General features: G+C 31.9%; 1 protein-coding gene across 1 annotated transcript; it reads left to right on the top strand.

Annotated features, from left to right (window-relative positions):
• Window positions 1–965: 965 nt before the first annotated feature.
• On the top strand, window positions 966–6437 carry LOC113551606. The gene is made up of 2 exons (XM_026953952.1): window positions 966–6289; window positions 6379–6437. The coding sequence occupies exon 1, from the start codon at window positions 1702–1704 to the stop codon at window positions 6274–6276; it is 4575 nt and encodes a 1524-aa protein (XP_026809753.1). The 5' UTR covers window positions 966–1701; the 3' UTR covers window positions 6277–6289; window positions 6379–6437.
• Window positions 6438–17988: the final 11551 nt, after the last annotated feature.

Consider the following 17988-nt stretch of genomic DNA (forward strand, 5'->3'; position numbering starts at 1 on the left):
TCGCTAACAATAGACAACGGTCACTGCCTGCAGCGGCATACTACCCCACATGATGTAAAATAAAATCCATAGAGAACCGTGTTCATGCCCCATATATAATAATCTGAATGTTTAAAATATAACTAGTTAAAACAATAAACCAAATAAATATTATTTTAAATAAATAAAAAATATATGTTATTTATAAATACACGAGTTAGTTATTATTATCTTTAAATTTTAATTGAAAATAATATGTTATAAAATTCGCGTTGCTTCATTAATTGTTTATTATTTTTCGAGCATAAATGCGAGTGTGTTGTCTATGAATCCATAACCCGACAATATCAAATTTATATTTATCTTCCTCTCTGTGCGAGAAGGTACACCTCTATTGATGTTCATCTTCCGTCCTTTATTATCAGCGATTCTCCTACACCTGTATATAGTTTGTTCAAAACTATAATATTGTGTACGTCGGATAATAATGTTTTTATGAATATAAAAATCGTGAGGTGTCATTCATATAAAATTAATCAAAATGTATTATTTTATACGCTGTAATCGATATTTATCTACATGTCGAAATTTAGTATGACCTCATTTACAGGAGTTGAGTTATCAATAAAATTATCGTGCATTAAAATTCCCAACACACGAAATTCAAGATTGAATATATACGTGCAAGTGATCCAGCGTTTAACGCCCATTCCATAACAAAGGACTTCTATTATGTCTCTATACAAATATAGAGTATGGTATTCCTCGTAAGTATGCGTATTTATAGATGTGAAAACTTGATGGAGTGTATATATTTCCGATTGGAGGAGTATTATTTAAATCACTGAATATAATTTATATTCATTTTCAAATTGATAAATTGAATAGAGGTTTTTTTTTAAAAAAAAAAAAAAAAAAACTAACCCATTCTGAAAATTTTCTCCGTGTTTAGTGACAAGATCGTGGCGCGATAATAATAGCCCAGTCAAATTAGACCAAAAATCGACAAAGTTTGGAACTAATTCCACGAAAGCTGGAGTTTAATTTTTTTTTTAGATCATACCTTACTTATAAACATACTAAAAGTCCTGACACCTACCCCTTGTGCGTAGCCCCCCACCCCTCTTCAAAGGGTGGCGCACCCCTTTCACTTGTTTCGCTTATAACTCGTTAGATTTTTAACTTACGATAAAAATACCCATGACCAAAATTAAAGACCATACAATTTACCATAGACTTGTGCTACTTTTAATATATATATGTTGCGATAAGTGTTATTTTTTTAAAAAATATAAAAAATAATTTTTTTTTATCTTTTTTTTTATTGTGTTTTAGCCAAAACCGTCAATGATACGCTGAAATGACCTATGACAAAAGTTAACGAGCATATTATTTTACATAATGTAATGTTAAATTATATTAATAATTTTAATTATTGTAAGTCGTACATTTGAAATAGTCGTATAATTTTATAAAATATACAGTATGAATAATGTCATTGGATTATATTAACGTGTATATTATATTATTTATATTATCGCAATGGTTGTAAAAGATATAATTCGTAGAATCGGAATTGTTGTGGATGGTGAGCCGGCCATAGTACACGTGTACACAAACAGGGTTTCAGTGAACGTTGAATCTTGAGGGGATCTATTGTTGTATTGTTCGGATTGTAGTGGCGTTCCGAAGGGCGTCTGGTATTTCGCCAGGTGGTGTCTGATGCATATACGTAGACGGTCGACAGTCGATGTTTGTGTAGTCAATAGTGAACACTGTAACTGTTACATTACAGTCGATATATTTATGCGAGTAAATATTATTTTTAAATTAACGTTCTCAGTTCAGAAAGTGTTTATAAAAATGGCCAATTTATGTTTTATATGTGATGAAGAACTAAGTGTTGAAAGTGAATGTGTATCTGTAAAGGCTAAGGGCATAGCAAATCTTATAAATTCGAGTAAAGCGCGATTCGATAATAAATGGAAGTCTTTAGTGAATTTAGAAAATGTACTTGTTCACAAAGATTGCCGAAAGAATTACACAAGACCAGACACCATAAGGAAATATGTTAATGAAAAAGAAGGTACGAGTAACATATCACCTGTCAAAGGTAAGCTACGTTCAAATTATATATTTAAATTTAAAGAAAATTGTTTATTCTGCGACAAAGAATGTTCAAAAGAATTGGAAAAAAAATTGAGTAAGGAACGTCGAGATAGTATAGTACAAGTATCTACCCTTCATTTTAAAACCTCAATTATGGACGTAGCGAACAAAAGAAATGATGAATGGGGTAAAGAGGTGCTCAAACGGTTGAATAGTGTGATGTGTTTGGTATCTGAAGAATCGAAGTATCATAAATCGTGTGAACGTAGATTTTGCTCGACAAATCCAGTCGATGAAAATAAGAAAAGAGGGAGACCACAAGATGAAGATCTAGCAAACGCTTTTTCCAATTTATGTGATTTTTTAGAATCTGAAAATGAATGTCAATTTGGTCTAAATTTTTTGCATGAAAAAATGGAAGGAACGTGCGATGAAAAAACTTTAAAAAATAAATTGATTGATAAGTATGGCGACGATATAATTATTACAACGAGCCGTGGAAAAAAGGCAGTAGTGTGTTTTAAAAATACAGGATTTAAAGTATTAACAAATGCGTGGTATAATTCAAAAAAAGCAAATGAAGAAGAAGAACGGTTAAGAATAGTCGAAGCAGCAGCTACTATTATACGAGAGGATATAAGGTCATTTGTTTATGAGATCGATTCATTTCCTCCACCAAATCAATTCATGGATAATGTAAAACAAGACGTACCAAAGAGCTTATTATTTTTTTTGTCTGAAGTTTGTGGTAAAAATAAAAAAACAAAATCTCAAAAATATGATAATAAATTTGTGGCTTTGGCGCATGCCATAATAAATTGTTGTAGGCCTCGCTCGTTCATTTCATCGATTCTATTGGGACTTGGTCTTTATTTGCATAGACATTTTGGTACAAAACGTGCTATAGATATTTTTTCAAACTTTGGATTTTGTGCTTCATACACCGATGTTTATGTTTTTGAGTCATCATCTTTACTATACCCACAACCAAAAGTTAACCAAAACAGTTTTTCACAATTTGTTTTTGATAATGCTGATTTCAATATTAATACGATCGATGGTTATAATACTTTTCATACAATGGGTGGAATTCAATGTGTAGTGCCCAAAAATTCTATACAGTGGAATGATCGAATACAAAAATTAAAAACTGTTGTTACTGCAGAAACTATGGCCAATATTGCATCAATTCCAATTATTTCATTTGAAAAAACGGGTAATATGAATAACAAAATAATAATTCAAGATTTTAATAATATTAGGCCTACTGTTTATGATGTGACATATTTGTCCCCGAGTGAATTGCACTGGATGTGCGCACAGTGGCTTGGTGTTATAAAATGTCCTGGTTGGAATGGATTTATGGAAACTATAACTGACTCTCAGGAATACCAAGAAACGCAAATAAGTTTTTTGCCATTTGTAAACTTACCACCAAGCTCACTCGATTGTATTCATTCGGTTTTGATTTTCGCAGCTCAAGAAAGTAAAAAATTAAACCAAAAAACGTGTTTTGTAACTTTTGACCAACCCTTATACATAAAAGCACGCAATATTGTTGAATCCTCTAAATTAAATCCACAAATAGTAGTAAGACTTGGTGGGTTTCATCTTCTTATGTCATTTATGGGTTCAATTGGTTACATTATGGCTGGTAGTGGTTTGAAAGAATTATGGAACACTATATATGCAGCGAATTCAATTGATAAAATGATGACAGGACATGCATATTCAAGAGCAGTAGGCGCACATATGTTAACTCAGCTTTGTCTTTCAAAAATAATTTTGGACGAAACTCAGTTAACCGAAGAATATAAAATCACTTTAAAAAATTATATTTCAAATACAGATTATACAACTTTGACTTTGGAAGATATAGAAAACCAAGAAATAATTCAAGATCTCATACGTAAAGTAGAAAATCAAATTAAAATAATTGCTTCTAGAGGTAAAACTGCTACGCTTTGGATACAATATTTTTATTTAGTTCATATTCTTCGTCAATTTATTTATGCCGAACGCATGGGAAATTGGTATCTGCATTTAGAATGCGTGGAAAAAATGATACCCTTTTTTCACTCAACTGGACATTTTCAATACGCCAAATCTGCTCATTTATATCTACAGGATATGTATCAATTAGAAAAACACATGCATCCTGGAGAATTTAAAAAATTTTGCAATGAAGGTTACTTCACAATTAAAAGATCAAGCAAGTTTTGGTGTGGCACATGGTCAGATATGACTATAGAACAAACATTAATGCGGTCTATGAAAACATCTGGTGGCTTAATCAATGGTCGAGGTTTTCAAAATAGTGTTTTAGTTCGTTGGCTTATAGGCACTCCAGTTGCAAGTACAATAACCGACCAAATTGAACAATTTACAAACACATTTAATTTTACGTCAGAGCAACATGTTGATCAACGAGATTCTCGCATGAAAATCGATAACAAACATATCGGTATACTTACAAATTGGTTAAAAATACATAGCCCTTTTCCGGAATTACACGAAATTATGTCAATTTCAACAGGATTTGTAGGAAATGAACAAATTAATTGTTATAAAGCACAAGAAGTCGGCCAACAGACGATGAACAATGTTATAGGTGATAATTTTAGTGATGTCAAGTTACAACGAGCAAATCGCGTAGTCCCTTTAGATTTTGCTAAAAAACTAACGGTTTGTATTAGAGATGACATTTTTTCAATTGATCCTTTATTACTCTTCCAAAGAATAATGATAAGAGTTAAGACTGACGAAGAGCTCAAAGAATGTTTTGAATACGAGTTATCACCTATTCCTCTTTCATTGTTCGACGAATCAGGTCAAATGCGAAAATCTAAAAAATCAATTTTATATGATGTGTTTCTAACTACAACAAACACATACAATGTTCTGGACAAAAATGTTATTGTAGTAATCGATGGAGGTTTCTTATTGCATCGTGTTGTATGGCCTTCAACTTCGACGTATGGAAATATCATAGAAAATTATATAAGCTACGTGAAAAGACACTATGGATCTAACTGCATAGTTGTATTTGATGGATACGCAAATACCGAATTAAATATTAAAAATTCAGAAAGACAGCGACGAAAAAATATGTATACGAGTACAAACATAATTTTTGAAGAGTCAATGGATGTACTAACCACTCAAGAAAAATTTTTATCCAACACCGAGAACAAAATAAGGCTTATAACAATGTTGACTGAAAAGTTTTTGACTTCGGGTATTCTTGTTCATCAAGCCGAAGATGACGCTGATTTACTTATTGTCAATACAGCTATACGAAACACCGACGATAATATCCAAGTAGTGGTCATAGGAGAGGATATTGATTTACTTATACTGTTATTAACATTAAGTCCTCCAAAAAACACAATAATATTCGAAAAACCGGGTAGAGGAAAAATAGAAACAAGATCTTATGCTGTTGGAAGTTTACAAGAACATTTTAAAAATGAGATTCAATATTTTATGTTTATCCATGCGGTGGGTGGATGTGATACTACTTCGTCATTATTTCAGACAGGCAAAATAAAACACCTGAAAACAGTTCAAAAACACCCGGAATTACACGATTCATTATTAATATTTAATAATGAATCGTCATCGCCCGAAGAAATTGAATGTGCTGGAGAAAAATATCTTTTAGCATTATATAAAGCTCCAGCCCATATTACATCTTTAAATAATTTAAGACATCATATTTTTCACAAAACCGCAGCTTCCAACAAAAAACAAGTACAACTAGCTAGACTTCCGCCTACTATCGATGCGGCACGAGAACATTTACATAGAGTGTATTTGCAAATACAGTTGTGGCGTGGTAATAGATTAAATCCACAGAATTGGGGATGGAAAGAAGATAATGGCAAACTAAATCCAGTTTTCACGAAAAAGCCACCAGCGCCGGATACTCTTTTAAAAGTGATCAGTTGTGCCTGCGCAAAAACATGTGAACAAAATTGTAGCTGTCGAAAAGCAGGATTGCTATGCTCGGTTATATGCAAGCATTGTCACGGAGGTTCATGTTTAAATCAGCAACCGATCATAGATGATGTAGAAGAGGACCATATTGATGACAACTTTGAGGACAATATCGATGAAATATTTTTAATTGGAAATCAAAAAGAAGAAACCAACACACCGACAATAAAAAAAATTAGACCCACATAATATAATTAATAAGGTACTGTATGATTTTAATAATTCAATACATAATATAATTTAAATAATTAAATATGAAAATATTAAGTATATTAATTAATTTTGTTTCAGGACCCAAAACCCAACACTATTTTTATATTTAACTTCATAGCTTATAGTCTGAAAAAATAAAAATAAATGTATAATTTCCAATTTTTGTAAATATTTTATAAATTACTGTATGTAATTAATAGTTTCATAATTAACTTTTTTTTTATTTCAATTTTATAAATATGTATGTAAAATAAAATAATGTATTTTCATTGTAAATTTTATGGTCTTTAATTTTAGTCATAGGTATTTTTATCGTAAGTTGAAAAGCTAACTAGTTATAAGCGAAAACAGTGAAAGGGGCGCGCCACCCTTTGAAGAGGGGTGGAGGGCTACGCACAAGGGGTAGGTGTCAAGACTTTTAGTATGTTCATAAATAAGGTATAAACTGCTCATATACCGAAATTCAGCTTTCGACATTTTTTTTTTAGTATATTGTAATTAGATTTCTGATTCTTATATTTTGTAATTGTCAACAAATTGTTCAATTACATCGTCACTTTTTATATAAAAAACATTTTTACTTATGCTAATTAAAATTGTTAAAATAATTTAACGTTATCTTATGTAAAATAATATGCTCGTTAACTTTTGTCATAGGTCATTTCAGCGTATCATTGACGGTTTTGGCTAAAACACAATAAAAAAAAAGATAAAAAAAAATTATTTTTTATATTTTTTAAAAAAATAACACTTATCGCAACATATATATATTAAAAGTAGCACAAGTCTATGGTAAATTGTATGGTCTTTAATTTTGGTCATGGGTATTTTTATCGTAAGTTAAAAATCTAACGAGTTATAAGCGAAACAAGTGAAAGGGGTGCGCCACCCTTTGAAGAGGGGTGGGGGGCTACGCACAAGGGGTAGGTGTCAGGACTTTTAGTATGTTTATAAGTAAGGTATGATCTAAAAAAAAAATTAAACTCCAGCTTTCGTGGAATTAGTTCCGAACTTTTTCCTAATTTGACTGGGCTATAAGGTTATTATTAATTTATAGTAAACATTTGGAAGGAGATAAGGTTAGAACAATTTTGGTGGGCCGATTAATAAATGATTGGGGCTCGTAGTATTGGTTACCACTGCCTCAGTGTTTTAGAGGCTTAGAGGATAGTTTGCTCAGATCAGATTAATTAACCGGAAGTCAACGGTCAACAGGTTTTTATTGATATTGCATAATATAATCTATATGCAACGACCTACCGATGAAGTCCTACAAAAATAGTATTCGATAGCAATGTGTTTCATTGTACTTGGTGAATAACTAAAAATACAAATACATCAATATACATTAATATTAGTTTTCTACAAACGTTAAAACACAAACAATATAGCTGTATACATATTTGTTCTTTGAACAAGACGGTAAAAACTATTTGATAGTAGCTAGCGGGTTTACCGAAACACATATCACGTGTTGTATATTTTTCTGAAGAATATTATTTCGAATATTTTTATAAGTATAATATACGTCTTAGTATTTTATAACATTCTCAAATGTGGTGTATTCTGAATAACACAGTCAAAGTGATGCATACATTTATCGATAGCTGATAGGTACGTTAACAATACATAAATGAATCACCACGAGCGGGGTCACTAATAAGTGACAGGGACGTACGCAGAAAAAAGTTTTGGGGGTGTTTTTGAAAATCAGTTATAAAAAATTAGAACTTTTTTTTTAATAAACATACGAGTTTTTTTCATGTAAACTAGCTAAACCTACTTTAATTAAGTATAAACATTGATATAAAGAAAAATTACAATACTAAATAAATCTGATTTGCGCGAAGTTTCAGCCGTTATGTTAAGAATATCTTCACTAAGAATGTCTTTTGAAGATTATAATCGTTTAAAAGTTGTATTATATGCATTGGAAAAATAAATGATGTACATAATATGATTAACAAATTAATTAGTGTAGATCGAGTGACGAGTGTTTGGTACACTCAAAACCCCATACATCGTTTTGGTGCGTAAAATGTACCGCCGCCCGACGATTCACCATTCGTCTAACGTCTTGGTATGTAATGTGCATCGCCATCACATATACGAGTCAACCTCGTGTGTTATTGGTGACGCATCACACGGAAATCGCGCGTCTTCGACGGTGATGCGAACGCCGGCCGGTCACCTTGTAATTGTTGTGCTTACTGTCATTGTTATCAATGACGTATTGACGTTAATATCACATACAGTCCGTGACCCGATGTCAGTGATGCCACCACAGTACTTTGATACGCAATAAACATATAAATACATATCGTCACCACCGTCACGGCTGCAGTCGGGACATACGATACATGTATGTATAGATCTCGTTCAGTACCGCCGTGTCACCGCGTTCGAAGACGCGTTCACCGTTATCGGTCGTGCGCTCCCGCAATCCGTGTCACGCGAGATTCGTTTTTTTCGTTACTTTTACATATTATGTTGTTGAGACGTCTCCGACGTCGTGTTCTTGTACGGCCGCAAAACGCCATTTGCGATTTTGATCGGCTGCTTTGTCGGTCACCGTATTGTTTTTATGCGTCTTCGACTGCGTTCGGCGGTTCGTCGGCCTCCGGCCGGACGTTTTTATTTTGACATGCGTCTCCTAGTGCGGCTGCACCGCTTCGCGGCCACTTACTCGACGCTAAACGCTTTAGTACGTTTTTGATGTTTTCATCGCTGTTGTCCGGCTTCTCCGCCCGCCAACTTTTATACCGTTTGTCGTTTTGTCTTTGTACGCGCGATGCGGTACATTCTCATCGCTCTAACGATATACCATTATTATTCGTGACGTTTCGTGTCCATCAAGCAGTCGGTCGCCGCTCGCACCGTTACGTAACGATCGATTGTCGACCTATCGTAAATCGGTAACGATCGCTGTAACTGCTATCGGTGCCGTCGATAACGTGGCACGGTCGTCCACTCCTTGTAACGCAGCCACCGTGTCGCCGTCGGACCGCGCGATTGTAAAAGGCGCCACGCACGGGGCGGGTCTAACGCGTCCATAGCCGAGCCCGCGACACCCGTGCACTCGCCACACCACGGGGTGCCGGAAAACGCGCGTCGGTGACCCATCGCCAGACCACCACTGCATGCTTCCTCTCTCTCGGGGGGGGGGAGGGGGTGGTACCTGCTCGCTGTCGTCCTATCCGACGGCTTCGACTAAGAACTGCAGTCTTACGTGCGCCGTCGGTTCGTCAACTGCTGCAACTTCAATGCACGAGATCGTCGTATTGCGACAGCGATAACATACGATCACCGGTGGTGTTTCATATGGGTTTTTGCGTGACGCCGGTAAAAAATGACGTGTAGACCCGTCAACGGTGTTCACCGTAATGCGTCTTCGCGCGTCGTGCGCTCCAAATGGCGGTGCGGTTATTTGGGTATCGTGATCGGTCGTTTTTCATGATTTAACGTGCACGTTATTTCAGTCGATTTATCGTAGTCGGCTATCAAACGTTTAGGACTTGATAGCGGTTTTTAATCTCACGTTAAAATAAATCTTACCGGTTACGCAAAAACTGAAGTTCTATCAATCACGCTAAAATTAGAAATGTTTGGTTTAACCGGCGTTACGCGAAAACTTCCCAATAGGAAACGGTGAGTCGGTGTATTCGATTTCATCGATGTCGGCTGATTCGTAGACCGCAGCCATTCACTCTCGTGTGGTGTTTGACGTTTGAACTCTGAATTACAAATTAACGAAATTCTGGTTTCGCCCAATGCCGTGCCCCTTCCAGACGACGAGTACAACGTTTTTTTTTTTTATTACTAGCCAGCTATAGTGTGATGTTCATTATTCTGAACGGCCAGTAGATATTAGAAATTAACGCTTTTTTCTATTTTCTATAGACGATTATTTTTATGTATAACACGCAGTACCTACGGTGAATAGAATATCATATTTTAACATCTTAACGAGGATTCGTATTATTTTGTACTCGTTTTATACTTTTAACAGGAACTTTTCTCTTTTCAATTTAAGTCTACAGACATATTTCTCCAATGAAACTAGGTGATTTGAAAAAAATCAGTGTTCGATTCAACGACTACAAATCGTTATCATTTACGACGAGTAAGTGGTCACCATCGCTGATTCATCGGCATACACCAGGGGGCTCGTCGTTGTCCGCACCGGTATCACTAGCGGCCGTACAGCTCTATCGTCCGTCGAGGCTGTATACGCTAGCGGCCGAGCAGCAGTGGTGTTTCGCGTAGCTGCATCCGCGGAAAAAGCGTTGCCCGCGGTCTCGTCACTTTGCCGTCGGCCGGAGAATGTGCATCCGACTAATGGTTTACCGCGCGCGACACCGATTTGCGCTCTTTCGCGTAACCCAACCATATTGCTGCTCGTGCGGGGGTGGATTGACGTAAAAAATTGGCATGGGCGATCATAGGTAAAGGCCCAGCCTTTCAGGTATTACACAAACATCATCACTATACCAGCATACATTTCTTAATATTATAATAGCCAGTTACAATAAACGGCTCTGCTCTCTCCCAATTCTTCAATCATCGTCATTTGGTTTATTTTGTGTCCACTTAAAAAAAAAAAAAAAAACTGTTGTGTCCTTAATTGTCAACTAAAGTATACAATTATTATTATAGTTCATAAAAAAAAAAAAAAACTATAAACTAAAATGCTAGAAACTATATTAGTAACATAAGAATACGCTTTACTTAGATACTTCAAATAGTTTAAACTCAATAAAGGTACGAAAAATGTTGTGGCGATATAATACACAGTATAATATTGTATTTAACATGCCGAGTTACCTGCATTTTTAATTATTTATTTTAAATAACGATAAACAAAATAATATATAAATGGATATAAAGCTATAAAGTATAAATAATACAATTAACGTAGAAAATGTAAGTCTGTATTTATTTTTTTATTATTATTTTATCAACCTAATAAATTAGGGATTCTCACACAATTATCTGATTCATAAACTAATATTTTAATGTTATTTACGCATAAAATTATGTTATACCCTATTTCCATAAAGACGCATTAAGCAAACTCAGCAAGCCTAGTCACAGCTAGTGTTGTAAATTGTACAATGTAAGTACTGATAAATAAATCGCGGCACCAGTAAGGTCTAAAATCCTAACAGCCCAGGAGGCGATAGCCTTGCACTCGCCCGTCCCTGTACTTCTGTGTCATCTGCAGCCGACCGTTCGGTGTCAATGAACGGCAAGGGGCACCGCCCTACGGCATTGTTCGTTGTTTTACAATAACGTCAGCAAAACTCCGTCTTACCACGGCCTTCCGGATTATCTTCCAGATTTTTCCGATAGTCACGACCGGCGCTGTGCTACGACTAATATCGTTATAGAGCCAGCCGGACCGCACTTCCCTTGACAGGCGTTTCTCGCGTCATCAACTCGTTACTTTTTTAGTCCATCTCCGCCGCAATCGTTCGATGATATTTTCAAGGACTATTAATTGGTCTCAGTCGACGGCGGCGCCTGTTGCACGTCGTGCTTTGTGGATTATTATGAATAGCTGTGACGACCTGAGTAGTGGCATATTTATTTCGACCATACACTTTTTTTCTGCTTTTTTTTAACTATAATATTTTAATTATTACTAATTATTATATTTTTACAATAATAATATTTTTTTTTCAATTAATATACTTATTGTGTGATAATGAACAATATCATAATTTTTAATGTTATGCTATTATTTTATATAAAGAATATCATTTATGTACCTATCTATGAATTCTTAAAGACTATATAGGTACTAATACTTATTATACTTATCATATTAGTACACATATTATTGCTACCTTTTATATTTCAATAATAATTATCATAGGTCCATTTCTTTTAAATTTTTATTTGAAGAGTGATTAGTGTAATATAATAATATATTACTAAAATTAACTTATTTTGTTTTATATTAATTATATGTAATTATGTCATTGAAACTTTTTGTGTGTTCTAAAAGAGGTTTTGATATTTTATTGTCAAATTTAAATATTGATATATAGTTTTTATAAGCAAATAAACTATTATTTCCCGATTTAACGAACAGATTATTATTTATCAATTCCTAGTATTCGGATAAATTAAATTTAAATTATTATTTATTATTTTTATTAAAAATTTAAATATCATAATTGTTATTTTTTACGAAGAAAATTATTTGTACCTATACGATCCAACGACCATATACAATAAAATATATTTTATATAAAACTGCATGCAATTCAAATATATTGTGCGTTCGATGGCGTTCAATCAATACACGCGTTATACTATACTCATGTATCTTATCTATACCAGACACTACGTCGTCGGTTTTCCTTCTGGACGTCCTACTTTTTACATAACTATAAATGTCGTGCACTTTTATAATACTTTATCATATTATATGACACAGGTCACGCATTTCTTTCGTTTCTCATCATTTACTTACGATACACAGACGAAAAGTTCACCGTCACGATTTAGAAACTTACTATAATTGTACCGGCGCTATGGCATGGGATCGAAGCTAAACTTCAATAACCTTTACCAAAACCCTTTATGTTTAGTTTCTCTCGAAGAAAACGGATCTGCAACCATACGCAAATTATTTAAGTATCAGTGCATTGCGCGGTGTGTTGCTGAATTAATATACATAGGTAGATCATCTGGTCTGCGATATATGATTATGATTTAAAAATCTATACGGTTTTAAGCTTGCACCGTTCTTTTAAAAAATATACACAACAATAATGGACGAAACAGTTCAATACACGAATGCAGTAATAAAAGCAAGACTATTTTCGTATTCTGACCAGGTTAGTTATGCGATATATAATTTTCGTTGTATAATTCATTTTTACGACTGTTTGGCCTGTACAAATGAAGAAAAATTGAATCCCTGCAGGTACAGAAATTATGCACACCTGCATAAAAATATTTTATACTATATTATATTAAAATAATAATAATAATAATAATAATAATCTTTATCACGGAAATAATATTACAATTAATGCAGGCAAATACTCAAGTTTTTCGATATCGCATCGACAGTCATTAGTACATTTACCGGTAAGACAACACATTTCCCATGATCACAATAAAATAATACAAAAGTTATTAAAAATGTATTGATATCCGTCGTAAAATCTACGTCCTAAATTTTACAATTATAGTTAGGCTTCACTTTTTTTTTTCCAGAAGATGGGCTCGTTCATGACATCATTGCGATGCTATTCGTGTCACATAAAAATCAGAATGATCTTTAGACATAAGAAATGTACATTGTACATGCCAAAATAAATAAATAACTTTCATTGTAGAATCAATTCAATCATCGCTCCAGTTGGAATCTAAAACACACATCATGTAAAACGATTACATTCATAACTACACTTACAATCTAAAAGTAACAAAATGAAATAGAGGGACAGTTGTGTAGGGAATGATTTCTAGTATTATCATTTTTTCCTTTTTTATAATATTTTAATGGCTTATTTGCAAATTTCAAAATATTAAGATTTACAAAATATTGGTACATTTTAATTTTTTCTGAGAAGAGCGATAAAAGTATTGACTTGTTTTTATTAGTCATTATTCATTAATGATAAACCATTAACTTGTAGAACAATAAAAAGCTTCGATTTTCAACTTTAAAGATGGTTTCTGGCAGCAAATTGGATCCAGCAGGTATTAAGAACTTTAGAAAGGTCGTAAATAACAATTTTATAGTAATTTTCTTAATGATTATTGGAGGAGGGGGGTAAAGAAAAAACGGAAATTTTGACATTTAACTGTTTTTGATAAAATTTAGAATGTAGGTATTTTTTTAGTTTGATATATATATATATATTTATTGTTTTAATTATAAAACAAAAACCGCAGAAACGTGAAATTTTCATTAATACTGATGAAAATAATATGAATATAATGAAATAAAAATATAAATGAATATAATTGCCCCCACTCGAGTATTCTTAGTGGGGCCCAGTATTTCATTATATGAAATTAAAATTAAATAAATAAATTGTTTTTATAGTATAATTTTCAAAATATTTTGACTTTTTAAACTGTTTATAAAAAATTGAAAAATTAAAACTTTCTTTCTTTAAATGTCAATAAATTTTTTTTTGCTATTAATAATGTAATAAATCCAATTATTTCGACAAATATTAAATCAACCTACAATAAAACTTATAGTAATATAATTTACTCTGATAAAAGTATCAAAAAATGTACTTAATAATATATGTTGATAATTCTCCTTTCATTATAATTTTTCGTATACTATTATTAATTAACTATTATTGAATTTAAATTTAACACATTCATTTAACAGTTACTGTTGGCACAGAAAATCAGTATACTTACTTTCCTATCTTTTTGAATTAGTAGAACAAAGTTGGAGATATTTTAAAATTAAATAAATTAAACAAATAGTTTTAAAAATATTAGTATTTGTTGATATAATATTATGAGTGCTTTACGTTCAAAAAACCACTATACATTACTAATGATTCATTAGCCACAAGTATCTACGTAAAATTATTAAATAAGTATTAATAATTCTATCGTAAAATTTTACTTCAAATTTTTAAGTACTGAGCAACTAATCTGGTGTAAATTTAACGGTGTTAAAAAAAATCAATAACATTATAAACAAGTTAAAATTACTTAGTTAATTGACCTTTTTAATAAATTCCACTAAAACTTTTGGATAGGTGAAAATATAATATTTTACCTGCCGCGTTAAACATGGTCATTTTTACTGTAATAAATATTGTAATGAAATTACCTAACGGTAATATTGTTATGTTTGTATTTAATGAACTTAAAATTTTAAAGAAACCTATATGAGTATGTAAGATTTTGAAATTTAAAAAATGCTTATAATCTTTACCAGAAGTAAAGCCACAATGATGATGTAATTATTTTACAGTTAATAATATTTTTTTCATAATAGTTTTGTTTTACTATAGCTCTACCTATTATATCTGTATGCTACATTTAAAACTTAACGGAGTAATTGGATGCTTAAAACATACATATAAATCATACAATAAACGAGTCTGAGAGACTAAGTAAGGGGAGGGACTGTGAGTAAAATGAGCTCCTAATAAGTAGTGTTTTTGATGTTTTAAGGGTTTTAATAGAAATCGCAATTTTTTTAGCACAATATTTAAATAGTTTTATAAAAATTGCAAAATATAAAAACCAATTTGAAGTCTATGAAACTATGTTGGGGGGCTGAGGGAACTTGGTCACCTTTAAGTGTTTTGTAAGATATTTTTTTTTTTTTGAAACACTGCAATTAATTGAATACAAATTTTGAAAGGTTCATACCAAAACAAAGTATAATAAACTATATGAGTGATGTGGTTACACCTTTCATTAGTTCCATTAATTATAGTTATAATTCCTAAGGTATAACACACAAAAAAGTAATTTAACACATTATCAATGTATATTATAGAAGAATGGAGAAATACATTGTCGTTTAAGTTGACGTTGAACTAATGATTGAAATTTTACGACAGAGAGTGAAGAGTGAAATCTAGATGGAATCATTCACTTCAAATAAATATAAATTTTAATAAGGTACTAAAATCGATGAAGTGATAATTTTTGGTTACATAATATTTTTATAAATTTTTATTATGATTCACGTGAGAACATTAAACTATTTTATTGCACATAATTACAGAAATGTTTTTAATAGAACCCAACTACCTGAATTTATAAAAATTCTCTTGAATGATTTAATTTATAAAAATAAAAACTATGGATTCTATAATAAATTAAAAATATAATTAGTAGGTATAATATTATTATAAGTTATAACTGTATACGTATATATCTGCGTACTAACGGGTTCAGCAGATAGTTCATAATATATAGAGCTGCAATTGCTGCAGTATATTTTGCGTAGGGCAGTAATTTATATGGTTCTTTTTTTTATTAAACTATTATTATAATTGCTTTATTTTTATATCTGTGTAAATATAATGCATATTGCATATATTATTATGTAAATAGTTTTAAGATTCTAAGTCAAAATACAATGAAAATTAATCAGAACAACAATCTTGTTGTTGACTATTTTACTTAATGCCTTGCTTATATTGATGTATTTTGTTACTCAGCTAAAGTTCATGTTGGTTTGTACGGTATTTGTTATAACACTACAAATTTTATAACACTAAAAATAGATATAAAATTAAGGAATAAATGATCTTTTCAGACAAAAAAAATAGAAGCTTTTAAGGTTACTACAATTTAGTGCTTGTCACTTTTTAATTTTTATTGTGTATTACACATTATCCATTGTATTAATCTATTTTTTACTTAAGCTGCACATTAATTGAAGTGTACGGCGTGCAAAGGTTTTGGAATGGTTAGATATGGAATATCAGAAAAATGGACGCTTGACTGTGGGCTATAGGTAAATTGCATATTACTATTCAAGATAACTAGCTGCGTTGCCATAATTTTATAATTGATTTACTTTACACTTTCATAGTATATTATGCAATTAAGGTAACTATAAAAGAGTCTGTGTGTTATTTAAATTTTAAACTGTATAGTTGTTGTAAAATATAATTTAACTAAAATAAAGTAATAGTCTATAGCTATAATGTACATTATATTATACGAGGTGGGCTTCTGTGTTTTACTGTTTTTCTGCAGTGTTAGTTTAATGGGAAAACGCGGTACTCCTGTGTATAATAAAATCATGCTATAGTACTATAATAATATAAGACGTACACCTGTTGTATAATATAACTATATAGAACGAAGGGCATTTTTATCTGTCGCTGTTATTTTATATTAGTGCACGTCTCTTGTTCATCACGTCCATTTCAAAAATCGTTATTTATGGCTTAAATATTATGCGTTTATGAAAATGTACTTCGTTATTGTTTACATAAAACATAATACGAATACAAATAAGGATGAGTTTCTGGGAGGAATTCACGTGATAAGTATATAAACCTAAAATAGAGTGTCGTAGTGAAAACGTTTTTGTAAATGAGACAAGAAAATATTTCAGTTGCACCACCACCTTTTATATTATATTTGCTCAGTAATGTGTAGAGAAATTTACCCCTACCCCACAACGAGAATTGAATTCAAATTCAATGACAACATTTTTCTACGGAAAATCGTTATAACCCTTCAATAAAAATATTTTTACATAATTGTATAAATGCTGATGATATTTAAATGGTCCAAACCAAGTCTAATGACGTATTATAATGTTTAACGGAATTACAGCCCAATCATTACGTCTTTAATCGGTAAAGTCGGATTGAGGACGACACCAACTGAGGAAATTAACAATGACGAGTGACAGATGGTATAGATCCGTCGTAAATTTTAATAATACGCCTTATTTTAATAATATGTCCTATAATTATATTACTATTGCGTTTTTATTGTTATTTCTTTATTATTATTATTTTTTATTTAGTACCTATTTGGCTAAAGAAAATAGTATACTATTGACACAATTTATTCATATATAAAAGGATTAAACTAGATATGTACCTAAATTCGTTTATTTATAGTTTTAATAGAATTTTATAAGTTCTGAAACTGTTAAACAGGAAAGAATAGGAATTAGGAATGCCACTTGCAAAATACGACTGTTTTTTG

The sequence above is a fragment of the Rhopalosiphum maidis genome, chromosome 2, assembly GCF_003676215.2.
Source record: "Rhopalosiphum maidis isolate BTI-1 chromosome 2, ASM367621v3, whole genome shotgun sequence".
Classification (NCBI taxonomy): domain Eukaryota; kingdom Metazoa; phylum Arthropoda; class Insecta; order Hemiptera; family Aphididae; genus Rhopalosiphum; species Rhopalosiphum maidis.

Bases quoted from the DNA above. Each gene is read 5' to 3' on its own strand.
- LOC113551606 (XM_026953952.1), top strand. From the start codon at position 1,702: ATGCATATACGTAGACGGTCGACAGTCGATGTTTGTGTAGTCAATAGT.